The sequence below is a fragment of the Alexandromys fortis genome, unplaced genomic scaffold (genome assembly GCF_014885135.2).
Source record: "Alexandromys fortis isolate MF-2015 unplaced genomic scaffold, M_Fortis_MF-2015_v1.1 scaffold_343, whole genome shotgun sequence".
Taxonomy (NCBI): Eukaryota; Metazoa; Chordata; class Mammalia; order Rodentia; family Cricetidae; genus Alexandromys; species Alexandromys fortis.
In genome coordinates, this window is record NW_026068262.1 from 345,309 (window position 1) to 373,043 (window position 27,735).

A 27,735-nucleotide genomic window follows, 5' to 3' on the forward strand; every position below is an offset into this window, starting at 1 on the left:
GGGAGGCTGGGAGGAGACGGGAATTTTTTTCAATTAAAAAAAAAGCAAAAAAAAAAAAAAAGGGGGAAGCCTGAGCAAATGGAATGATCAGTTTGTTATTAATGTAGACCTTTGTGGGATTCTTTGGAACTTTACGGCTGCAGAATTACACCCAACTTATCAATGAACAATCTGAAAGCCAGAAGGTCCTGGACCTAGACATTCATCACAAACTTCTGGACACTCAGGGTGACTGGGTTGTACATTCATAACAGGACTGCAGTGGATGAGATGATGAAGTCCACCCAGTACATGACCACAAATAAAGCCACCAGCAGCAAGATGGTCTGGGTGGCACTTTTCTCAGGAGACACACTTGGATGGCTGAGGCTGTGAAGATGTTTGCATCTCCTCTGATGTCTGAACAAGATAATCACCATGTATGCACTTGTGGTCAGCATAACTCCTACAAGAAATACATTCATGGAGCCAGGCAGTGGTGGCACATGTCTTTAATGACAACACTTGAAAGGCAGGTGGATTTCTGTGAGTTCAAGGCCAGCCAACTGGTATACAAGAGCTAGTTCCAGGACAGGCTCCAAAAGCTACAGAGAAACCCTGTCTCAAAAAAAAAAAAAAGAAATACATTTATCCATGGAAGTTGTCACTGTTAAAATCAGTGAGCTGATGATGTAGTTCATGGAGAAGAGTGAGCAGAATTTAGTGACCTTCATCTGGTTGGTCTTTCATGTTGGTAAAAGTGCCAGCATAGAAGATTTGGTTGCTATTAAATAACAAATTGATAGAACAAATAAATAAGAAAGCACAAATCATGTAATTTTGTTTGTATCTAAATTTTGCCAACAAAGAGGTACTGGAACTGATAGTGACAGCCTGGAACACACTCAGGAGGCAGGTGATACAGATGTAGAGGCCTCTCATCACTCTGTTTGTGTAAAAACAATTGTCTTACATTTGAAGTCATTCTCAATGTTCAGAGACTCAAATATGTCTTTAGCCAAATATTTGCTACAGTGAGGACCAGCACTATGTGGATGAAGGCCAATTGACAGGAGATCATGTCCCTGGGTTTAGGTCTGCGACCTAGGTTTATGAAAGTGTAGGGGGAAAAAAAGAGAAATATATTGTCCAGGCTCCAAGTCCAGCTTGAAAATTAAGAGCATTCTTCAATAAGGACATTAAGTGGAAAGTGTATTCACTTTAGGAAATGAAAATGAAAAAACTGAAATGAAAAAAAAATGAAGTTATGCCCTGGCAATGCTGACGCATGAATGTACAGCCCATATATGGTGCTGCTGTTGACCTTGTCCATATTGGGTTTCGTGGTCTAAGTTGATGAAGATGACTGACCAGGGCTCTTCCTCAAGAGGGCACCAGATCCCACTACAGATGGCTGTAAAAACCTATTTCAAATATCTGGAAAAAATATAGCATTCAGCAAACTTATGATTCACTGGTCAGTATGTCCATATCAACATTCTGTTTTGCCATTTATTCTTGATTAACCCATATCTTTAATTTTTGAATTTCCACATTAAATATGGCCTATATTTCTATATGCCCAACATATCTCCTGAACATACAGAATACTGAACATAATAAATGCATTATCAGGCACATCTTATACAGAACTCCCACTTTATGTGCCTGTATTACACCTAGACTTAATGCCTTAGAAATTCAATCATACTGATTTGACTTACATTGCTTCATTTTATAGTAAATCCTGAAAGCAGTAGTGTTGAGAACAGATGAGCACAATAATATTTGTACAACTGATTAAAAATTATGTTGATCTGGGGAAAAAGTCACAAAAGAAATCCAAGAGAATGAGGTGAGTCAATCTCATATTCTATCATTTTAATAAGCTCCATTCTACAACTATCCATTTGTTCTTAAAAAGCTTGATCTAGTAGAGGAAGGGATTCAGCCCAACTGTCAGAGCCAAACATATGATTTCTCACCTACAGACATTTGCAGTAGTTTCAAAGCGGTGTTCATTTTTTTTAAGTTCTAGCATACAAGCTAGGGAGATGACACAGTGGTTCAGAGCATCTTTTACTCTTGCAAATAACCTGGGCTAGATTCCCAGCAATGACATGGTGGCTCATAACCATCTGTAACTACAGTTATATTGAATCTGTAGCCTTCTCTGATATTGAAAGCAAGAGGTGCATAGATATACATGTAGGAATCATGTATATATGTAAAATCAAATAAGTAAATCTTAAAGAAAAAAACAAAAAAAAATGAAAGTATGTTATCAGATTTTGTAGGAATACTGATTATTTCAAGGCTTGGTCTCTAAACTGTCCCCAGATAGATCCTTGGACAGCTGAGGAGAGGTAACCTGAAATGGCCCTATCCTATAGCCATACTGATGAATATCTTGCATATCACCATAGAAACTTCATCTGGCGATGGATGAAGCTAGAGACAGAGACCCATATTGGAACACTGGACTGAGTTCCTAAGTTCCAAATGAGGAACAGAAGGAGGGATAACATGAGCAAGGAAGTTAGGACTGTGAGGGGTGTGCCCACCTACTGAGATGGTGGGGCTGATCTAATGGGAGCTCACCAAGGCCAGCTGGATGATGGTGCATGTGATCCAAACCGGACTCCCTGAACATGGCTGACAAGGAGGGCTGACTTAGAAGCAGAGGACAATGGCACTGGGTTTTGATCCTACAGCATGTACTGGCTTTGTGGGAGCCTAGCCCATTTGGATGCTCACCTTCCTAGACCTGGATGGAGTGGGGAGGGCCTTTGACTTCCCACAGGGCAGGGAATCCTGACTGCTCTTTGGGCTGGAGAGGGAGGGGGAGGGAGTTGAGGGAAAGGGAGGGAAATGGGAGGAGGGGAGGAGGTGAAAATTTTTAATAAAATTTAAAAAAAGAACTCAAGAAATTAGAAATCAAAAGTCTAAATAACCTATTTAAAGTATGGAGTATAGAACTAAACAGATAATTCTCAATAGAAGAATCTCAATTGGCTAAAAGACACTTAAGGAAATGTTCAGCATCCTTTTGAATTGGGGAAATACAAATCAAAACAACTCTGAGATACCAACTTACACCTGTCAGAGTGGCTAGGATCAAAAACACCAATAATATCTTATGCTGGAGAGAATGAGTAATAATGGGAACACTCCTCCACTACTGGTGGGAATGCAAACTTGTACAACCATTTTGGAATTTAGTATGGCAGTTTCTCAGATAATTGGGAATCAATCTACCTCAGGATCCAGCAATACCACTCTTGGGCATATACCCCAAAGATGCTTAATCATATTACAAAAGCATTTGTTCAGGTATGTTCATAGCAGCATTATTTGTAATAGCCAGAACCTGGAAGAAAACTAGATGTTTCTAAATCGAAGAATTGATAAAGAAAATGTGGCACATTTACACATTAGGGTACTACTCAGTGGTAAAAAAAAAAATGACATCTTGAATTTTCCATGCAAATGGATGGAGCCAGATAGCACCATCCTGAGTGAGGTAATGCAGACCCAAAAAGATGAATATAATCTGTACTCACTCATAAGTGGATACTAGCTTTAAACAAAGGATATTGAACCTCTATTCATGATCCTAGAGAAGCTAAGTAACAAGGTGGACCTTAAGAAAAACATATATAGATCCACCTGGAAAGTTGAAATAGACAAGGTCAACTGACAAAATTGTGAATATAGGGATTGGGGAGAAAAGAGGGTAGAAAATAATGAGATGGGGAAAGGAGGAGGGGCAAGAAAAACTTGATGGAACAGGATAGTTGAAATGGAGGAATAAAAGAAATCAGAGATGAGAACAAGGATAGAGATATCTTTTTTGGGGGGGGTGGGGAGATTTCGAGACACGGTTTCTATGTAGCTTTTTGGTTCCTGTCCTGGAACTAGCTCTTGTAGACCAGGCTGGCCTTGAAGAGATCCGCCGGCCTCTGCCTCCCAAGTGCTGGGATTAAAGGCGTGCGCCACCACCGCCCGGCTCAAGAGATATCTTGATTGAGGGAAGCATTATAGGGCTATCGGAAACCTGGCACTAGAGAAACACCCAGGGATCTACAGGGATAATCCCAGCTTAGACCCTAAGCAATAGAGGAGAGGGTGCCCAAACTGGCCTTGCCCTGTAGTCAGATTTATGAATACCTTAAATATCACCATAGAACATAAAACATCCAGCAACTGATGGAAACAGAGGCAGAGACCCGCATTGGAGCAATAGGCTGAGCTCTCAAAGTCAAGCTGAAGAGTGAAAGAAATGAGAATATGAGCAATAAGGTCAAGACCATGATGGGTACATCCAATGAAACAGTGTATTTGAGCTAATGGCAGCTCATCAACACCAGCCAGACTGTGAAGAATCAAGCATAGGACCAAACTAGTCCCTCTGAATGTGGTTGACAGTTGCATGACTGGGGCAGACTGAGGGGCCACTGGTAGTGGCACCAGGATTTATCCCTATTGATTGTACAGGCTGTTGGGAAACCTATTCTCTTTGGATGGATACCTTGCTTAGCCTAGATATAGCAGGAAGGGCCTTGGACCTGCCCCAAAGCAATGTCTTGCCCTCTCAGAAGAGTGGAAGAGAGTGGAATGGAGAGCTATGTGGAAAGGAATGGGATAAAAGGAGGAAGTGGGAACTTGGATTGCTATGCATATTTAAAAAGATAGTTTGTTTTCTTTTTTCAAAATAAATAAATAAAATATCTCTCACTGCTAATGAAAAGCTTACTCAATATTAGATCAGTAGCAGTGTAACAATGTACAACTTAGAAAACTGAAAATATTGAAAATTAATTCATTTTAATTAAACACTCAAACTCCTACTGAAAATTACTTAGTTTACATTTTTGTAAAGATAAAATTAAGAGAATTATAATGTTTCTTTTCTTTAAAAAATAAGAAAGAAAGAATTTAATGAATAAGTGAAATAGGATTCTAGATACTCTTGAGATAACCAAAAAAATCTACTTTGTTAAAAATTATTACATTTATTTACCCACAAATTTCAAGATGTATTGAGTAGAGTGCCCCAGACCAAGAAAAAAAATAATGTCTATTTACTCATAGATTGCTTTTAGTAATAGAGTGAAGAAAAAAACAGCCTGCAGTTCACAGCCCCAGAGAACCTACATGGAAAGGGGGGGGCACTAGGAGAGGCATACATGAATCTACATAGGAAGGTGAAGGAACTGGATCTCCTGAGTGGATTGGGAGCATGGGGGCCATGAGAGAGAGTGGGAGGGAAACGGAGGGAGGAGAGTGGAGAGGAATGTATAACTCAATAAAAACGTTAAAAAATGTTTGAATTTTGGCAAAAAAGAAATTATTACAATAAAATAAATCTATGAAAAATTTTAGTCTTATTAATATAATGTTAAGACCATCTTACATTTTACTAACCCATATTGTAAAGCTCTCCAAAGAATTCCTAAGTGTACGCAAACTTAACAGAACAGAAAATTACTGATAAATACTAAATTAGTTAATATTTGTTGCATAGTCCTGATGAAGTTTCATATAAATCAATGTGTATGCTTGAGAAAAGAAGAAAACTATAATTTAAGTGTATCTTAATATTATAAATGTACTCCTGCAAACAAATGAGTGTGTGTTCTTTGTGTTCCACCCTCTAAGTCATTTCAGGTGTTTTGTGAGTGGGTTGGAAATTTAATACAGGTGCCATTAGCCATAAGGAACCATGTTTCAGAATTATAAGAGTACACACTGAGGAGACTTCATAGCCAGATATGTTCATTAAAATACTCCATTTGAGGTCACTTTTTACAGAGATATGAATGCACATTTATTCTAAAATGAGATAGATTTCATTATATTTTAATTCAATATATAATATATTGAACAGCTTCACCCTATTAGCCTTTCCTGTCTCTCTATCCATACTTCTGCTAGGCCCTGTCCTCTTTCCAAAATATTGCCTTCTACTGTCACATACATTATAATCATAGGTCATAGCAAGTGAAATCTATGCTCTTTTACAAATCATTACACTGATATTTTATGTCTGCAGGCATCTGTTATGTTTGCTATTGATACACTAAGGCTCAACAATTAATTCTAAACAGAATTCTCTAATCACTTAATTACAGAAAAATCTGCTTCATAATACCACTTACAGCTCTCACTGTTAATGATGAGAAAAAGAAACGCTCACCAGGCTGGGTCTTTGATAAACAACCATAAGTAATGAGGCCCCATGAAGTAGTTATAAGGAATAAATGTCATCAGTTCTTCTCTCTAGACCCATAATTATCATGTCACCTTAAAAGGGGAAGTTCTGAGCTTGGGGTTGTTAGAAAGTGGTACCATTAACTAGAAGAGTGAACTTTTCTCATTACAGGACAACAGTAGAGAAGGAGCAGCTGAGCTCTGGGTTTCCCAAGTGTGAGTTATTCTCCCCAAGCCATATCTGTCCATGTGGATTGGTTCATCCCAGTCCTTCTGGAAAAATTAAAGTAAAAATAGAACCACATTCAAAAGAAGTAGGAAAATATTTCAATTCCTCAAGGAATTCTTCCTGTTTCCAAAATATTCCTTAATAGTCTCCATACTTACTTGACAGTAGCTTAAGGACCTCACCAAGAAATTAAAAACACTTTCCATACACACGGGAAAAGTAATCTTTCTTACTGGAGGCACATACATGATGTTACATAATCAGCAGATAGTGAGCTTTGGGGTGGGGATGTAAGTCAGTTGGTAGAGTGCATAACTAGACATGGTTGTTTATGTGGGATACCAAGGAGAAATCAAATCTTCATGTTCTTTGCATAGCTGATTGAGAAGAATCCCAAGTCAATGACAAACACAAGACTTTCAAGGAGATCTTAGAAGAAAATTGTCCCATAATAGAGGAGGGTTTATGTGTTACTTTCATTGGTTAATGAAGAAACTGCCTTGGCCCTGATAGGACAGAAAATTAGTTAGGTGGAGTAGACAGAACAGAATTCTGAGAGAAAGAAGCAGGTTCAAGCAGATGCCATGCCTCTCTTCTCCAAGATGGACGCAGGTTAAGATCCTTCCTGGTAAGGTACCACCTCATGGTGCTACACAGATTACTAGAAATGGGTTAAGCAAGATGTGAGAATTAGCCAGTAAGAGGCTAGAGCTAATGGGCCAAGCAGTGTTTAAAAGAATACAGTTTCCATGTAATTATTTCGGGTGTATAGCTAGCCGTGTGGGAGCGGGCAGTGGGAAGCAAATCGCTGCTCCTCACTACAGTCCCAAACTAAAGAAAGTCTCACCCATACATATAAAAAAGTACAGAGAACACATTAAAGATAAGACCAGAAGAGAAAACTTCCGTGATCTCTCATATTTAAGATACTAAGGAGACAAAACAATAAAGGTGCATTGAAAGTTGCAAAAGAAAAACTGCAAATCATGAGTAAAGAAAACCTTTCAAAGAACAATTGATTTCTTAAGGAAAGCTTTCAAAGCCAGTAGAAACTGGAATAATATAACCCAAGTCCTAAATGACAGCCAACCTCAAATAATATGCCCAGCAAAACTGCTGCCATGATCAAAGGAAAAGGAACAATTTTACAAACATTTACAGCCTAAAAATAATTTATATTCAACAAACCAAACCTAAGGTGATACAAGAAGTTTTATTTTGGGGTATGGATGATTAAGCAAAACAGAGAGACTTTCAAAGGAACAAGAGCCATAATTATTAAACCATAAATATCTGGTGTGGGAGATCCTTCTGTCTATGTACTGCTTTTATTTGATTAATGAATAAATAAACTGCTTTGGCCTATAGCAAGGCAGAACTCAACTAGGCAGTGAAAGCTGAACTGAATTCTGGGAGAAAGAAAACAGAGTCAGGAGAAGCCATGTAGCCCCATCAGAGACAGATGCCAGGGACAGAACTTTACCCAGTAAGCCACAGTCACAGCCACATGGTGATACACAGATTAATGGAGATGGGTTAGTCTAGGATATGAGTTGGCCAGAAATATGCTTAAGCTATTGACCAAACAGTATTGCAAATAATATGGTTTCTGTTGATTATTTCTGGGCTGAGCAGCTGGGAACAAAAAAAAAGCAGCCTCCTACTACAAAGACCACTGAGAACACAACAAAAATCAACAACATGATGACCGGAACTAGCACACACATTTCAGTAGCAATTCAAGCACAAATGGTCTCAATTCTCCACTCAAAAGACAGAGAGTTACTGAATGGATTAAGAAACAAAATCTATTTCTTGCCAACAAGGAAAAGATCTAACTATGGAGATAGGCACCACCTTAGAGTAAATGGATAGACAAAAGTACTCCAATCAAATGTAACCAGAACAAAATGAGGCATCACCATCCAAACAGCTACAATAATAGACTTGGAACTAAAACTGATCAACAGAAATAAAGAAAGAAACTGCTTTCTGATCAAGGGAGCAGTTAAGCAAGAAGACGTTGCTGCCCTAAACATATGTACACAAAAGTAAGACAATTTAAAAAAAATTCTGTTTTAAAAGACACAGATTAACACCAATCCATTAAGAGTAGGTGAATTTAATATCCAATAAACAGGATGTCTTGCAAAGAAAAATATACAGAGAAACAATCAGAATTAATTGACCTCACATATCAAATGGACTTAAAAATGCTTACAGAACAGTCTATGCAAATATGAAATAATACAATTTTACTCTGCATTATAAAGAAAATTTTCAAAAACAGACCATATATTTCAATGCAAAACAAATCATTACAAATGAAAATGGTTGAACATATGTCCTTGTAGCATGATTGAGCATCTTTTAGGTATATGCCCAAGGGTGGTATTGTGGGTCTTAAGGTAGGTTGATTCCCAGTTTTCTGAGAAATCACCATACTGATTTCCAGAGTGGTTGTACAAGTTTGCACTCCCACCAGCAATGAAGAGTGTTCCTCTTACTCTACATCCACTCCAGCACAAGCTATCGTTGTTGTTTTTGGTCCTCCCTCAACTGCTATAGTTGGCTAGTGGAATGGGGAAGAGTCTTTCCTTCACCACAAGACAGGCTTGACTTGCTCTCCCATTCTCACACCCATGCACACATAAGGTCATCTTTATTGTGCTGTCAAGAGGAGCTTTAGGACTCTCTCTCCTCGGGGCGTCAGTAGGTTTGAGGGAGGATTAGTTCTCCATAGTGTTGTAGTCAGTGAGGGGCAAGATCAATTCTGTACAGCCTAATCTTTTAGGGCTTTGGTGGAATCAGGAGCCACGGACGACAACACAAACCATGGATGCACCGAACCATGAACCCAGACATGGTTCCTGCAGCAGGACAGGCACAGACCTCACCATGGCCCTGGGTATCAATCAAGCCACTTAAGCCTGTTCCTGCCCACTTTCACCTCTTCAGGTATGTCTCTGTCCACAGTACATGAAACATTATACCTTTCGCTTTCATATCATACCATACATTTGCTCACCATAATAGTACCCATCTGCCAGGCACCACAAGGCAGCAGGTGGATCTGGTTTTCTCCTTGGAGCCTGTGGAAAATCACCATGAGCATGCATGTGGATCTTCTTGTTGTCAGTCAACAACCAGACCACACACAGGTCCAGAATGAACTGCCCTGGGCTCTGATGAGGAAGCATGATCCTGCTCACCACCATGATGCTTAAATTTCATTTTATTTCAGAAACATACTTGATATAACTTTCAGTTTTCACCCAAGTGCAGTTTCATGTACTCATGACAGCAGCCCCAGCACACAATATGCTATTGATCTATTCTTAGTCCAGGTAGTCATATCACACACACACACACACACACACACACACACACACACACACACACACTTCCAGTGAACATTTTCATGTCTTTCCCACACTTCCACCATGTGTCCTGTGATCGAGCTCTGGGTCTGACTGCTTCCCCACAGGCTCTGCAGTGACTCTGCTGCTGCTGCTTCATTGCAGGGGAACTGGCTGGAAAGTGTGAGACTGTAAAGTTCTAGTGAGCGTCTGTGTGCTTCCAGTGGCTGGTGAGTTAAATTCAATTTCTACAGAGTAACTGATACTTTAAAATTGTTAAAGAGTATTATGCAAGGGCTATGAATTAATACCTTAAATAAATAATTACTACTTATTCCTTCTGGAATATCTATTACATAAAAATCTCCTCATGAGCCTAATATGAGTGTGTAAGGTCTTCATCTTCCTGAGATTCCTGAAGATTTATTAATGCTGACAGTGGACAACACCATCATCAGCCACCACCATATATCTTGTCAACTGAAAGTCACACAATCACTCCTTGTTCTCTCTGAGCATTCATACTCTTTTAGGTCATTACTCACTAAATATGGTAAAACTTAAAATGAAAATGATACTTTTGATCTAATATGTTTATTTGCTCATTATATTGTCTCCTCAAACAAGAGTGCAAAGACTACCATAAATTCGTAAAACAAGACTGTTCTAAACTCAAATACTGCAATAAAGTTATTTTTCTCAGAAGATTGTAGAGTTATACAGGAAACAGCTCTTTGTTTCTTTCACTGAACGTTTCTTCAGACAGCTACCTGCTGCCTGCCCAGTCTTTTGGTCTGAAGCCCTTTAATAGTGATGGCATCCATACTATTACGAATGTTTATGGATACACTTCTGGTTTAGTACAACTAAGTACTACAACTTAAACATATGTAAAAACCCAAGTGCTGCAATTTTTTTTCAAATAAAACAAATGACTTTTCTCAATTCATCGATATGTTGACAACTCAGTTTGTAGCTATGATAGTTATGGTTTTTCTAGTCCAGTCTCATCTCCAGTGCCCACCAGGGAAAGACACCACATATGGAATGAGAAGAACTGTCATTTTTCTATAGGTGACAAATATTTACTAAACAATGGGTATGAAGTAGAAGTTGAAGTCCATAGTTTTGAGATAAGAAAAAACTTTTTCTATTACCATCTTTAACTTCTATTATCATCTTTTTATTTAATTTATAACACATTGCCATTTTAATAAATTATAGATGTAAAATTAATAAGCATGCTTATGCATATATAGTTTGCCCATTTGTAACTTTAAATTTGGAATGTACTACAGTTCTTCCAGTGGAGAGACCAAGGCTTGAATAAATTATTATCTTTAATAAACCAGATAACATATTTTCATCTTTCTTTCTTCTTTCTCCCTTTAAGATTTATTTATTTTATTTTACATATATATGTGTGTTTTACCTGCATCACTTGCTTGCAATATCAAAGAAGGCAATAGAGTCCTATAATTAGAGTTACAGATAGTTATGAGCCACCATGTCATTTCTGGGAATGTAGCCCAGGTAATTTGCAAGAGTAAAACATGCTCTGAACCACTGTGCCATCTCTCCAACTTGTATCCTAGAACTTAAAAAAGAAACAAACAAAAACAAAAACAGAACACCACTGTCCAGCTACTGCAAATGTATGTGGGTGGGAAATCACATGTTTGGCTCTGGTAACTGAATTGAATCTATTCCTTACTAGATCAAGCTTTTTGACAGCAAACACAATGTATGTAAAAATATGATTTATATTGGATATTCATAGGGATGTCATAGGGTAGTCTCATATACTGACTTCTGCATTTATTGCTATATTTATATTCACACACCTATATATGTGGAATATACAAGTGAACTTGAAAATACAATTGGCCACTCTTTCTCACAAGAATCTTAGTGTAGTGGTTTTCTATTTCTCTATCACAGAGTTGATTTTAAAGTAGTGAATTATACTAATTTGATAAAATAACGATATTGGTAACCAGACTAAATAACTAACAAAAGCACCAAAGCTAAGATGATTTATTGAACTTATAAAAACTTTGTATTGGTTACATATGATGACACTGGGCCCTTGATTTCCACTGTATGGGAAAAAATCTCTTTTAAAACAGAGGTTCTATTTTTTTTTACTTCTTTTGTGCCTTTTTTCTTTTTTTTTTTTTTGAGCTCTACATTTTTCTCTGCCCCCCTCCCTGCCTCTCTCCTCCCCTCTTCAACTCTCTCCCAAGTTTCCCATGCTCCCAATTTACTCAAGAGATCTTGTCTTTTTCTACTTCCCATGTAAATTAGATCTATGAAAGTCTCTCTTAGTGTCCTCATTGTTGTCTAAGTTCTCTGGGATTGTGGTTTGTAGGCTGGTTTTCTTTGCTTTATGTTTAAAAACCACCTATCAGTGAGTACATATGTTAATTGTCTTTCTGTGTCTGGGTTACTTCACTCAAAATAATGTTTTCTAAATCCATCCATTTTCCTGCAATATTCAAGATGTCCTTTTTTTTCCTGCTGTGGAGCACTCTATTGTGTAAATGTACCACATTTTCCTTATCCATTGTTCAGTCAAAGGGCATTTAGGTTGTTTTCAGGTTCTGGCTATGACAAACAAAGCTGCTATGAACATAGTTGAGTACATGTCTTTGTGGCACAATTGAGCATCATTCGGATATATACTGAGTCTTAAGAGAGGTTGTATACTAATTTTCTGAGAAATCGCCACACTGACATCCAAAGGGGTTGTACCAGCTTACATTCCCACTGGCAATGCAGAAGTATTCCCTTTACCCCACAACCTCTCCAGCATAAGTTGTCATCAGTGTTTTTAACCTTGTCCATTCTTACAGGTGTAAGATGAAATCTCAGAGTTGTTTTGATTTGCATTTCTCTGACAACTAAGGATGTTGAACATTTCCTTAAGTGTCTTTCAGCCATTTTAGATTCCTCTGTTAAGAGTTCTCTGTTTAGGTCTGTACTCCATTTTTTATTGGATTATTTGTTCTTTTGATGACCAATTTTCTGAGTTCTTGTTCTTTGTATATTTTGGAGATCAGACCTTTATATGATGTGGGGTTAGTGAAGATCTTTTCCCATTCTGCAGGCTGTTGTTTTGTCATGTTGACCATGCCATTTGCTTTACAGAAGCTTTTCAGTTTCAGGATGTCCCATTTATTAATTGTTTCTCTCAATGTCTGTGCTGCTGCTGTTATATTTAGGAAGTGGTCTCCTGTGCCATTGCATTCAAGTGTAATTCCCACTTTCTCTTCTATAAGGTTCGGTGTGTCTGGCTCTATGTTGAGGTCTTTGATCCATTTGGACTTGAGTTTTGTGCATGGTGATAGATATTGGTCTATTTATATTTTTCTACATGTTAACATCCAGTTATGCCAGCACCATTTGTTAAATATGCTTTCTTTTTTCCATTTGATATTTTTGCTTCATTGTCAAAAAATCAGGTTAAAACAGAGATCTAAAACAGGATCACTATAATCTGGTCATCTTTGGAAAGCTCATGTTTGTTACAATGTGTTGAAAATAGTGTTTCTTGTTTGTTTGTTTTTTTTTTTTCAGTGTGACATGTTCTCTCTTGTTGAAGGCTCCTGAGTATTTAGCCTGTGTAAACTACAGATATAAAGAAAGCAAAATGGTACCATGGCCAAGATGGGGTTAATTGTGGGTAGCAAAGGAGAGAAGAATAACAGGGTACAAGTGATCTTATCAGGGAAATGGGAAAGGATGGGCTCCTTAGCAGGGAGGAGGGAAGTTCATAAAGAAGGAGGTGGGAGGAAGGTACAGGGGAGTAGCAGGACACCATTGATCTGATAGGGGAAATTGGGGCTTCTTCATCAAAGAGGAGGATATAAATACAGACGATGGACATAGGTAGGTAAAATAGCCAAGGAATGAATGAAAAACCACAAAGGAATTATACTATTAATGATTTGCCCACTCTGCTGATCCACTGTGAAAAGTGAAAAGAAATAACTTTTGTCTTGATAGCTTTCAATAACATTTATTTTTTCAGATAACTTTTGATATTCAATTGTAGTAATCCTGTCAGCTAGCTGTTCATTATTGGTCCATAAATATTGTATCATTTCTAAAAGTGACTCATTTTTGGCTCTGTTATCAAATCATTTTCTTTTTTCTTAAGTTAGATTGTTTATTATATATACAATATTCTCTCTACATGTATGCCTGCCAGCCAGAAGAGGGCACCAGACCTCATTACATATGGTTGTGAGCCACCACGTGGTTGCCGGGAATTGAACTCAGGACCTTTGGAAAAGCAGGCAATGCTCTTAACAGCTGAGCCATCTCTCCAGCCCCTCAAACCATTTTCTTAAGGGTATAATATCAAGAAAAAACTGAGTCCCAATATGTAATAAATGAATATATCACAATAACCATTTAAGCTTTGCAGAAAACAATCCATAGTATTAGCTGAAAGGTTGTTAAAATTCTGCATGGTAACAATGTCTGCCATTGTATAATCTTCAACTTTATTGATTTATTTATTAATCAAATAGTTACCATTGTTATGAGATTTTTGTAAATTATTTTAGGTATAATAATCTTTATTGTCTAGCAGGTGTTGCACTTGCAGCCATGTGACAAAGAGGCATGACCAGCAATGGCGCAAGCAAATTAAAAGCAATCAAATCAATTCCATACATGAAACAAGAAGTCCAGAACTCACAAGCAGAGAGCACAAACCGAAAACTGCACAAGTCGTCATGTTGCAGGGAATGTGTGTGTGGGGGGGGGGGGGGGCACGAGCCTGGGAAATTTCCGAATTACCTCACTAAGCTCCACTGTGCTGAGGTTTAAAAAAACACTTAGTAGTTGATAGCAAGATAAGTGGTCAGGGGTGGGAGACCTTCTGGGCTGTGGAACTTCTAGGCCTTTTAGACTGGTCCACCTTGTAGGTGTGGAATTTGGATACATGTGGGGCTCTAGATGAAGACGGATGTTAAAAAAGATATCCAACACTTGCTCAAAATTGAGTATAATAAAGGGTTATTTATTTAGGGGTAGACTCACAGATTATAGCCCTCTGCTTAAACAGGGAACAACAACCGAATCTAGCAACTGTAAGAGAACGGGAGCACGTACTTTACATCAGCATTTATAGTATAAGGCCACGCCCAAGTAGGCAGGTATCTTAAAAGTTACTGGCTGAATGATTTCCTAAGGCATTTTTGAGTATTTCCGTTTGAATAAGTTCAAAGCACAATTTTTAGCAACAAACGTTTCTTCTCCTCCTGCTCTTCTTCTTCTTTTTCTTCTTCTTCTTCTTCTTCTTCTTCTTCTTCTTCTTCTTCTTCTTCTTCTTCTTCTTCTTCTTCTTCTTCTCCTTCTCCTCCTTCCCCTTCTCCTCCTTCTCGTTCTCGGTCCGCCTCTGCCGCTTCTTCTCTCTTGTGTGATGACTCTCTCTCTTTCTGCCATAAGCTTTAAACCTCAGTCTTTATTGTAAATTTTACACAAGGAAATTTTTTGTCATGTTTGGTTCTATCCTAGGTCTCTGGGACAACCAGCCTCTTGGTCCTGGTGCTCCAGACAGTGTCAGGGGTGGGCTTACATTCCTGGCTTGGGTTTTTTTCTAGATAGGTCATTGGCTCAATCTGTAGGTCATACTTACTCTAGCACATCCGATAGGCAGGCCAGGCTGTAAGCCAAAGGTTATGTTGCTGGTTGAACATTTGTTAATTTGAGCAAAAGTGCTGCTAATTTCTAGATGAGACTCTGAAGCAGCTGTCAAGTAAGTATGGAGGCTACCAGAAATGTATTGGAAGAAGAGAGAGTACCTTGGGGAAGTGAAAATGTTTTTCTATTTCTTTTAAATGGTATAATATTATTTTTACTTTTGTTTTTTTTTTTAACAAGGACTAGGATCAGCTAATGCACACAGACATGTAGGGCCTGGGGAGAATAGCTCACACACGGGAAACCCAGAGCTCAGCTGTTCCTACTGCACTGTTTTCCTGGAATTAGCAAAGTTCACTTTCCCATTTGATGTTTGCACTTTCTAACAAGTTCAGAATCAGAACTTAGTTCTACTGATTACACGAAAATTATTTTTCTAGAGGGAGATGACCTAATGACATTTCTTCCTTATAACTGCTTCTTAGAGCGTCATTCTACATGGTGTTTCTCAAAGACCCAGCCAGGTGAGTCTGTTTGTTTTTCTGTTCATTAATAGTGAGAATTGTAGTGGATGGTGAATGAATATGGATTTTCAGTAGTGAAATGATTAGAGAATGCTCTGCTTAGATTTTTAATTTTGAGCCACACTGTGTCATAAGCAAACGCAACAGATGCTTGTAGACATAACACATCAGTGTAATGATTTGTAAAGAACGTAGATTTCACTTACCATGATCCTCTGATTGTAATGTATGTGCCTGTTGAAGGTGGCCTATTGGAAAGAAGACAGGGCTTAGCAGAAGTGTGGATAGAGAGAGACAGGCTAACAGTGTGAGGACTGAATGAAAGTGTCAAGAAATGCTTACAATGAATGTACACCAGTACACATGTAGAAAGTGACCCCAAATGGAATATTTTAGTGATCACATCTGACTATGGATTTTCCTGTATGTTCTGTAATCATTCTGAGAACATGGTTCCAGCTAGTAATGCCCACTGTCTTAGTTTTCCATTCTTGTCACAAAACACCTGGTCTAGCTTAGAGGGTGAAAAACAAAGAACACACATTTATCTGTTTGCAGGAGTACATTTAGAGTACTATATTACATTTAAATGATACTCTTTTTTTCCTCATTTTACTTTATCAAGTTAACTGACCATAAATTTATTTATATGAAACTTAAGACAGAAAATACAACAAATAACTAATTTAGTGTTTAATAGTAATTTTGTATTGAGTCAAGTTTGCATAACTTAGGAATTCTGAGAAAAGTTTCAGCTTAACCTACTAAAACATAGGATGGTCTTAACATTGTATAAATAAGTTTTAAAGTATTTACTTATATTCGTTTACTCCATTGCAGTGATTTCTAATAAAGCAAATCTTTTCAGCATGTTTAAAAAATACCTGGAAATCTCATCTCACTTGTTTATTAAATCTTTGTAAAGTTATTCTTACAAAAATGTAAACTGGAAAAATATTGGGTGTTTTAATTAAAATAAATTAAGTTTAATATTTCAAGGTTTTTTTTGTTTGTTTATTTTGAGACAGTGTTTCTCTGTAGCTTTGGACCCTGTCCTGGAACTCAATAGATATAACAGGTTGGCCTCAAACTCACAGAGATCCACCTGTCTCTACCTCCCGAGTGCCACCACCGCATGACTATTTCAAGTCTACTAAATTGAACTTTGCAACATTGATACTCATTATATTATTTGATATTCAATATTACTTGGCTAAGCTTTTCATTAGTAGTGAGAAAGTGTTTCAATTACTGAATAGTATAAAATTGTTTAAAGTCAAATTCCCCAAGGTTTCCTCTAATAGTTAGAAAATACAATAGCCCATTAGAATACACATTCAAAAAATGCCAAGTAAATTTAACTGCTGAATTCGTAAGTCCATCTTTATATAGCTGGAATATCACTTACTAATGTATACAGGAGATTGCAAGGAAAGTGAAGGCAGGGAAGGTGGTACATGGCTATGATCTCAGCACTTTGGAGGCTAAGTTGTGGGCATTGTGAGTTTTATTAAAGCCAGTCTGACCTCAGGTCGAGACAGCACCCCCTCCACACACACACACACACACACACACACACACACACACACATATACAATAGAATTACAGTGGAAATCAGAAAATGTACAATTATGAAATTGTTTAAGAAATAGAACTAACTATGGCAGTAAATGTCATTTCATTACTGGACACAGACTGTGAACAGGACGAGAACAGGTGGTGGAAGCAGGAGTTTATGTTTGCAAACGTTACAGAATTTTCAATCTGTTTTGCAGAATGCACATTAAATGTCTGTTCTGATGCACTAGGCAGGACCCTCACTGACCTGAACACGTCACACAGAACACAAAGGATACACATTCCCCATTTTCCTTAAAGTTAATTTATTTCATGAACATATTTGATAGAACTCTCAGCTTTTCATTCAATTGCTGTACACATATTCATGAGCAGCCTCAGCACACAAGACACTATTGACCTATTTTAGTCATTTCACTCACTCACACACACACACACACACGCACAGAGAGAGAGAGAGACAGAGACAGAGACAGACAGACAGACACATACACACACACAAACACACACACACATACACACACACACACTTCCAGTGAACACTTTCACATCTTTCCCAGACTTCCACCGTGTGTCCTGTGATGGAGCTCTGGGTCTGACTGCTTCCCCACAGGCTCTGCAGTGACACTGATGCTGCGGCTTCATCGCAGGGGAACTGGCTGGAAAGTGTGAGGCTGTAAAGTTCTAGTGAGCGACTGTGTGCTTCCAGTGGCTGGTGAGTTAAATTCAATTTCTACAGAGTAACTTATATTTTAAAATTATTTAAGAGTATTATGCAAGTGCTATGAATTAATACCTTAAATAAGTAATCACTATTCTTACTGGATATCTATTTCATAAAAATCTCCTCATGAGCCTAATATGAGTGTGTAAGGTCTTCATCTTCCTGAGATCCTGAAGACTTATTAATGTTGCTGACAGTGGACAGCACATCAGCCAACACCGTGTATCTTGTCACCTGAAAGTCACATAGTCACTCCATGTTCTCTCTGCGCAGTCACACTGCATTTAGGTCATTACTCACTAAATATGGCAAGACTTAAATGAAAATGATACTTTTGATCTAGTATGTTTTATGTTCATTTTGTTATTACTCTCCATCAAGAATACAAAGATCACATAAGTCTTAAAACAAAACTGTCCTAAAATCAAGTACTCTGATAATGAAAGGGTAAAGTGATTTTTCTTGTAAGAATGTAGAGCTATGTATCCATAAGCAGCCCTAGGTTTTTATTGTTGCACATCTCCTCAGACAGCTGCCTGGAGTCTGCTTGGTCTCTAGGTCTGGGTCAATTTAATATTGATGGCCTCTGTATATTGTGAATATTTATGGCCACACCTCATGTTTTAGTCCTGACAACTAAATGTTGCAACCAAAACTGACATAAAGCCCCCATCACTGTAATTTCCTTTTTCAAGTAAAACAAATACCCTTTCTCATTGCATTTATTTGTTATTAGTTTAGTTTTTATTAATGGTAGATATGATCCTTTCTGGTTAAATCTCAGTCAGAGTGAGCTCCACAGAAAGATGATGACTTAGGAGATGCTTGATTTTCTATAAGTCATAGATATTTACAAATCAATGCATATAAAATTTGCAGATTGTAGGGCATATCTTTGGGCTAAGGAAAAATTTTAGATTACTACCTTTCCCTTCATCGTATCATCTATTTATATTATATATAATACATGAGCTATATTGATATATTATAGATGTACAACTAATGAAAATTATTTTACATATACGATTTGTACATTTTCAATTTTGTAAATGTCATTGGTCTACCATTCTTTAAGTTTGGGGACCAAGGCTTGAACTAACTACTATTTGGAAAAAAAAAAAAAACAGAAATTCCAAAACGGGATCACTATCTGGTCATCTTTGGCAAGTTTGTGTTTGTCATAATGTGTTGAAAATAGTGTTTGTCTTAGCGTGTTCACTCTTTTTGGAGACTCCTAGCTCCACATCTTCAGATGTGAGTATGTAGCCTGTAGTAACTTCAGAGTCCAGAGCAAACAATGACTGGGGTGGTGTGTGGAGCATTAGAAAGGAGCATAGCAGGCTACAAGTGATCTCAGGAGGGAAATTGAAGAGGGGGGATCCTTAAAGAGGGAGAGGACAGAAGTAAATATGCAAATGGTGGGAGGATGTATAGGGGAGAAACAGAATACCATTGAGCTGATAGGGAAAATGTAATGGAGAGTTCTTAGGTAAGATGGAGGGAGATAAACACAGAAGAAGGAGGTAGGTAAAATAAAAATATGGATGGCTGAAAAAGTAATAAGACAGAAAGAGAAAATTCATAAGGAATCTTACTATTAATCATTTTCTCACATCCTCAATAAAAGAAAAACCAATGTTTGTCTTGATGGCTGGGTCTTAGTTGTTTTAACTGAAGTTAGTGTTTCAAAAGATGATGGAATACAAACTGCATAGGTAGATATTTAAGACCATTTATAACCATAATTAATGACAATTAATTAATAAGGTGTGCAAATGTCATAATAGCCTCCACCTCTTATCTATTTCTTAATTCCGATCCAGGAGATGTAAAATTTCACAGAAAAGGGAACATAAAAACAGGAAAATATAAATAAAGATGAACATTTTAATGATTAAAATAATGGGACTATCATAAATTATTACTGTGTTTCAAGTAGAATTATGACTGAAAGCATAGAAACTTGCTAAATAGAGCATATTAAAATTATGCAGAAGAAATTTGGATTTCTTCTGTGAATATTTTCCAGATCAATGTAAGTTTTACTCAGTTGTAAAAATGTAACTAATGTTCTGTGTTCATCACTACTGTTTTAGTTGTTAACTATAAAACGAGGTAATGCAAATCAATAGGTTTAGATTTCTAAGGCCCACAAACTGTGCATTCTGTGTAGGATGTGACTGTAAATGCCTTTATCGTCTCTAGAATGCTACAAACGCAGGTAGATACATGCAGAAATATATAGAAATGTGGGCTATGATATCCAGACTGGAACATCCAAAGTTAAAGAAACAGGTTAATCAAGAATAAATAGGGACAATTGAGTGATGATATAGACACATTGAATCACAAGTCTGCTGTATACTCTATCATTTTCAGATATATGAAATACGCTTTTAATGTGATGTAAGATGAATACACTTTCCACTTATGTCCTTGTTGAAGAATGTCCTCAATTTCCAAGCTGGACTTGGAGTACTGGCCAATTTGTTTCTCCTTTTTTTCTACACTTTCATAATCCTAGGTCACAGACCTAAGTCCACAGACATGATCTCCTGTCAATTGGCCTTCATCCACATAGTGCTGGTCCTCACTGGAGCAGATACTTGGCTTTGGGACATATTTGAGTCACTGGACATTGAGAATGACTTCAAATGTAAGACAACTTTTTACGTAAACAGAGTGATGAGAGGCCTCTCCATCTGCATCACCTGCCTCCTGAGTGTGTTCCAGGCTGTCACTATCAGTCCCAGTTCCTCTTTCTTGGCAAAATTTAAATATAAACTAAAAAAATATGTGAAATATGCTGTCTTATTTATTTGGTCTTTCAACTTGTCATTCGTTAGCAACCACATCTTCTATGCTGGTGCTTTTACCAACGTGAGTGAGACCAAGCAGATGAAGGTCACTAAATTCTGCTCACTCTTCTCCATGAACTACATCATCAGGGCACTGATTTTAACAGTGACAATGTCCAGAGATGTATTTCTTGTAGGAGTTATGCTGACCACAAGTGCATACATGGTGATTATCTTGTTCAGACATCAGAGGAGATGCAAGCATCTTCACAGTCTCAGCCACCCAAGTGTGTCTCCTGAGAAAAGGGCCACACAGACCATCTTGCTGCTGGTGATTTTCTTTGTGGTCATGTACTGGGTGAACTTCATCATATCATCCTTTGCAGTCCTGTTATGGATGTATGACCCAGTCACCCTGAGTGTTCAGAAGTTTGTGATGAATGTCTATCCCACAATTACTCCTTTGGTACAAATCAGTTATGATATCAGAATAATCAATATGCTGAAAAGCCTGAGGTCAAAATGTCACCATAGTTTTTTAAAATGGTGATTTTCTCCTTTTCAATAAAATGATTATAGGGCTGGCGCCATGCCTGCCATGCGCTGCTCTACGCGCCCGGCCCTCGCAAGCTGTTAGGCTGCTTCCCTTTGCCCTTTGCGCTTCTCGGTGCTGATGCAGATGCGCTTCGATGAGCGCATAGGCTTCCCCTGCAGCTTCGTGGACGTGCAGGGCAGCAGCCTGGACTGGATGAACCGTGAACTGCGCAAGGAGCGGGGCGACGCGGTGGCCACCTTCCGCGTGGAGCGCTCCGACTATCGGAGCTCACACCTTGTGGATGGACAGTGCGTGGTGGCCCATTTCTATGCCAAGCGCCTGACGCAGGAGCAGTTGCAGGCCGTGGAAGCCAGGGCACCTCAAGCGAAGGACCACGGGCTAGAGGTCCTGGGCCTGGTGCGGGTGCCTCTGTACATCCTTCGTGATGGTGTAGGAGGCCTGCCCACCTTCCTGGAGAATTCCTTCATTGGTGCTGCCCGGGAACAGCTACTAGAAGCCCTTCAGTACTTGGAACTTGTGAATCCTGGCACTATTGCAAACTCAAGAACCCAGCTTTTAAGTAGAATCTGCCTGCCATGGACCCATGGAAGCCAAGATGAGGGCTTCGGTATAAGGGAAGGAGGGAGGGAGGGAGAGGCAAATGCGTTCTGTTTGGGGGCTGAGAGGTGAAAGTTGATACAAGATTGAAGGCAGAGGTGTGTTTTCAACAGAGGACCTTGTCTGATGGCATTAGGGATCAAAGACCTTGGTTGTATCTGAGTCCCTCCTTATACATGGAAGCTCCAGGTATGCACACGCGCAATCTGTGATTACACAGCTGGCACACTCTGATTTGTCCAGTTTAACCGTGATGTGGCATCAGGCACATCCAACTCTTTCCTGGTAAATGATGAAAGGGTTTGGGTTCTTTCCCACCTGCTGCAGTCCAGGATCCAGCCCAGCCCATTTTTGTTAGGGAAGCAGAGGAGGGGGATTCTCCCTGAGAATGGCCATGGGGTCGGGCGGGGAGGTTACCTGAGGCCCAAGCAAAGCTGTGGCTTTCAGAAAGTTGGGTAAGGCCCTAACCATCCCTGCACTCTTCTTCCCCAACTGCTGAGGGTTGGCAAGCGTCAAGGGATTCTTGGGCTGAACCTAGGCCTGAGATTCCAGTCTTGATGCCTCTCTTCCAGTATGATCATCTTTGAGCTTCCTTTGTTTCTGTCTAGCCTGCCCTGACAAAAAGAGTCATCCAAGAAGGCAGGGTGGAGCTCTGACCCCTCCAGTTCTTTCAACATATATGGGTTAATTAACCCCTGCTCGGTGGGAGGTATGGCAACTGAAATAGAAGCCTAATACTCTTGTCCTCCAGACTTCTGAGTGAGGAGTAGGCACACTGCATCATACATAAATAGCACTACATGGTAAATATTATAAGCCTTGTCTGGCACGTGGTGTTCGGGAACCGTTTAACTCTGTCATGTCAAACTTACCCGCATGATACATGGTTTGTGTTGTTGTGTCCCAATAAAGTACTGATGAAACGGCAAATAAATAAATAAAAATAAAATGATTAATTTACTTTTATATATTTGTTTGAGTATTGCATCAACATGTATTTATGTGTGAATTCCTGGTACCCACAGAGGTCGGAAGAGGCTATTGCCCCCCCTCCCTTCAACTGGACTTACAGATGGTTGTAAGGCATCATTCTGGTGCAGTTGCAATTATTTTTTCCAAAACACAGATTTTTCTTAAGTTGTTTAATAGTTAAAGTAATAAATCTAGATTCTTAATGATTTAAAGAAAATCTGTGCTATTACACATGTATAGTCTTTTTTAATTTATTTATTTATTAAAGATTTCTGTCTCTTCCCCGCTGCTGCCTCCCATTTCCCTCCCCCTCCCCAATCAAGTCCCCCTTTCTCATCAGCCCAAAGAGCAATCAGGGTTCCCTGCCCTGTGGGAAGTCCAAGGACCACCCACCTCCATCCAGGTCTAGTAAGGTGAGCATCCAAACTGCCTAGGCTCCCACAAAACCAATAGGTGCAGTAGGATCAAAAACCCATTGCCATTGTTCTTGAGGTCTCAGTAGTCCTCATTGTCCGCTATGTTCAGCGAGACCGGTTTTAACCCAGGCTTTTTCAGACCCAGGCCAGCTGGCCTTGGTGAGTTCCCGATAGAACATCCCCATTGTCTCAGTGTGTGGGTGCACCCCTCGCGGTCCTGAGTTCCTTGCTCGTGCTCTCTCTCCTTCTGCTCCTGATTTGGACCTTGAGATTTCAGTCCGGTGCTCCAATGTGGGTCTCTGTCTCTGTCTCCTTTCATCGCCTGATGAAGGTTAATATTCAGGAGGATGCCTATATGTTTTTCTTTGGGTTCTCCTTCTTATTTAGCTTCTCTAAGAACCCGAATTATAGGCTCAATGTCCTTTATTTATGGCTAGAAACCAAATATGAGTGAGTACATCCCATGTTCCTCTTTTTGGGTCTGGCTTACCTCACTCAGAATAGTGTTTTCTATTTCCATCCATTTGCATGCAAATTTCAAGAAGTCTTTGTTTTAATAATCAAAACACAAAATAGGAACACATGTATAATCTTATGACATTTTTGTTGCCAAGTAGTATAGAGTCCTGGTATTTCCACAGGAATTCTCTTACTCTCTTGTTTTGACTTTATATCATAAATGTTCCTTTGATGCTGAGGTTACTCAAAGGAAGCTCCTTCTGATGTTTAATTTTTGTGTTTTTCTTTCAAGGGATTTTAATCTACTCTCAGTCATCAAGAATAATTTAAATATCCTATTGTAGCTCTAACTCTCTATCCTAAGTATAGTTTACCTGCAGCACAAAATTATTGTGAATTGAATTTTCCATTTTTATTTTATTTTAGAGTTTATTTGTAATAAATGGGAAGGCTACTTTTTTATGAATTAATTTTGCATCCAGCTAATTTGCCAAAGTTTTTATCAGCTGTAGGAACTTCCTGGTAGAAGCTTTACTACAGTGGTTCTCAACCTGTGGGTCACAACCCCTTTATGGGTTGAATGACCCTTTCACAGAGGTCACCTAAGAACTTAAGAAATATCATAAATTTATATTATGATTCATAACAGTAGCAAAATTACAGTTATGAAGAGGCAACAAAAATAATTTTATGATTGAGAGGGTGACCACACCATGAACTATATTAAAGGGTAACAACATTAGGAAGGTTAGTAACTACCGAACTCAAATCATGTGATATAATCTTTATTAGGGTTTTCTAGAGTAATAGAACATAAAAAATGAATCCATATCTCTATAGAAAGCTTATTTACTAGAATGGCTTACAGGTTGTGGCCCAGCTAATCCAATGATTGCTGTCTACCATAGGAAAGTACAAAAATCCAGTGGCTGTTCTATCACAAGGCTGGATGTCTGAACTTTTCTTTGGTATATCCTGAATTCCTGAAGAAACAGGATCAAATGCCAGTGCAATAATGATCTGTCTGGCAACAGCAAGAGCAAGCAGGCAAAGAGAAAGCAATCCTCTCTTTTTCATGTCCTTTAAATACACTGCCAGCCAAGGTGTGGTCCAGATTAAAGTTGGATGTGCCTACCTCAGATATCCAGAGAAAAAGTGAGTTTTCCACTTCTAATGATTTAATTAAGAAAGAATCTTGCACAGGAATCTCTAATCATTTTGGGGGTTTAGTTAATTCCAGAAGTAGAAAAGTTGGAAACTAAGAATAGCATCTGCAAATAAAGATGCTTTGACTCCTTTCCTATCTGTGTCTCCTCAATCTCCTTCAGTTATTTTACTGCTCCATAAAGACTTTGTGGTAGTTTGAATATGATCAGGACCCCCATAATCTCAAGGTGAGTGGGACCATTAGGAGGTGTGGACTTGGGGTGTAGGTGTTGAAGGAAGTGTGTCACTGTATGGTGGACTTTGAGGTCTCTTTCACTCAGTGTGAAACTCAGTCAACTTTTTTTTTCCTCCAAGGTGTAGGGCTCTCAGCTCTTTCTCCAGCACCATGTCTGCCTGCACACCACCATGTTGCTCCCTGCCATGCTGATAATGGACTGAACCTCTGAAGATGTAAGCAATCCACCCCTACTAAACATTTTCTTTTTTTATTTTAAAATAGCAAATGTTTTATTTTATTTTTCAATGTAAATTTGCAGCATTTAGACACTTGATTTTTATTTAGCTAGTGTTTAGGGGAGTGACTGGAAAACACTGTTGTCCTGTACAATTTTCTAAGGAATGGTAACTTGCAAGGTTTTATCCTGTTTCCTGTATTACTGAATAAAAATAGACACTTATGATTCTAAAACTTAGTTACACATAGATAATAAAATCTAATTACATATTTATATACAAATACATAAATGCATGCAATAACAATTAACAAATAAAGAGGTCAGGAATTTGAAGGAGACCCAGGAGGCATTGCCTTTATTATGTTTAGTTATGTACCTTATACCCCAATATTTTCAAGACTTTTCTCATGAAGGTTTTCCGATTTTGTCAAGGTCCTTTTCTTTACCAATGGGATGATCATGCGGCATTTTGTCTTTCAGTCTGTTTATATGGCTTATTTTTTTATCAATTTATGTGTTTTTAATCATCCTTGCATCTCTAGGATGAACTTTACTTAATCATGGTGAATGATGTGTTTGCTGTTTTCTTGAATTGGGTTAGAAGGTATAAACTTTTGCATCTATGTTCCTAAGGGAAATTTATCTGAATCCTCTTTCTTTATTGGGTCTTTATGTAGTTTATGTATCAGGTTAATTGGAAGTCACCAAAAAAATAGGAAGTATTCTTTCATTTTTTAATTTAGTGAATAATTTGAAAAATATTGTAGAGTGGTGTTTTGAATAAGACTGAACCTCAGAGTCTCATAGATATGAATGTTTAAAGAGTGATACTATTTGATTAACTAAGTGCTGATAGTTGTTTGGAGGAAGTGTGTCACTGGGGGTGGGTTTTGATGTTTCAAAAGTCCAAGCCAGGCCCAGTGGCTCGCTCCATTCCTGCTGCCTGTGAATCTGGATGCACAACGCTCAGTTCCTTCTCCAGCACCATGTCTTCATTGCACCATGCTCCCCACCATGATGATAATGGACTAATCCTCTGAATTGTAAGCAAGCCCCCATTAAATGCTTTCCTTTACAGGAGTTTCCATGTTCATGTGTCTCATCACACAATAGAACACAGGCCAAGACATGGGCTTAACTCACTTTTGGAAGTCACAGAGAAGTCTTGTGCTAAAACAGTCTTGCCCTAAGTTTTTCTTATTTTTTTTTATGGTTGGGAGACTCATAATTACTGCTTCTAATCCATTGAGGTTATTGGTTTTTTATTTTGCTTACTTAACATTAATTTAACTTTAAAAGGTCGAATTTATTGATCAAATTATCTTCTTCTGATTCAAAGATCCGCAGCGGAGCACTGGACTGAATTCCCAAAGTCCAGTCAAAGAGTAGGAGGAGTGAGAATATAAGCAAAGTGGTCAAGACTATGATAGGGATACCCACTGAAACAGCTTACTTGAGCTAATGATATCCCACCATCTCCAACCTGACACTGAGGGGACCAGCATAGGACCAAATTAGGCCATCTGAATGTGGACAACAGTTTCAAGGCTGAGACAAACTGTGGGGCCACTGATAGTGAGACAACAATTTATCCCAACTGCTTGTACTGGCTTTTTGAAACTCATTCTCTTTGGAGGGCTACCTTGTTCAGCCTAGTTATAGTGGGAAGAGCCTTAGTCCTGCCTCAAAGCAATGTGTTAGACTTTGGTAACTTCCCATGGAAAGTCTTACCCTCTCTGAGGAGTGAATGAGAGAGTGAAATTGGGGAACATGGAAGGAGTGAGAAAAGGGGAGGGAGTGGGAACTGGGATTGGTATGAAAAATGAGAAAAAATGTTTTTTTTAAAAAAAAATACATAAATCAACTTTTAAAAATTATTTTTTTATTGTTGTCAAGAATTTCAAATTTATTATGTCTTTTTTACAGTTCCCCATTTCCTTTTTTTTAAGTTTTTTTTTATTGAGAATAAGAAAAAAAAAGTTTCCACCTCCTCCCAGCCTCCCATTTCCCTCCCCCTCCCCCATTCTTCTCCCCTCCCCCCTCTCTTCTTCCCC

At 38.5% G+C, this 27,735-nt stretch overlaps 2 protein-coding genes and 1 pseudogene across 2 annotated transcripts; 2 read left to right on the plus strand and 1 right to left on the minus strand.

Moving 5' to 3' along the window:
• Positions 1–194: 194 nt before the first annotated feature.
• On the minus strand, positions 195–1,179 carry LOC126494440 (vomeronasal type-1 receptor 90-like; annotated as a pseudogene).
• Positions 1,180–20,673: 19,494 nt separating this feature from the next.
• LOC126494426 (putative vomeronasal receptor-like protein 4) lies at positions 20,674–21,609 on the plus strand. The gene has a single exon (XM_050131793.1). It carries the CDS (start codon positions 20,692–20,694, stop codon positions 21,607–21,609), a length of 918 nt encoding a protein of 305 aa, XP_049987750.1. The 5' UTR covers positions 20,674–20,691.
• Positions 21,610–21,647: 38 nt separating this feature from the next.
• LOC126494427 (U8 snoRNA-decapping enzyme-like) lies at positions 21,648–22,284 on the plus strand. The gene has a single exon (XM_050131794.1). The coding sequence runs from the start codon at positions 21,733–21,735 to the stop codon at positions 22,282–22,284; it is 552 nt and encodes a 183-aa protein (XP_049987751.1). The 5' UTR covers positions 21,648–21,732.
• The last annotated feature ends 5,451 nt before the right edge of the window (positions 22,285–27,735 follow it).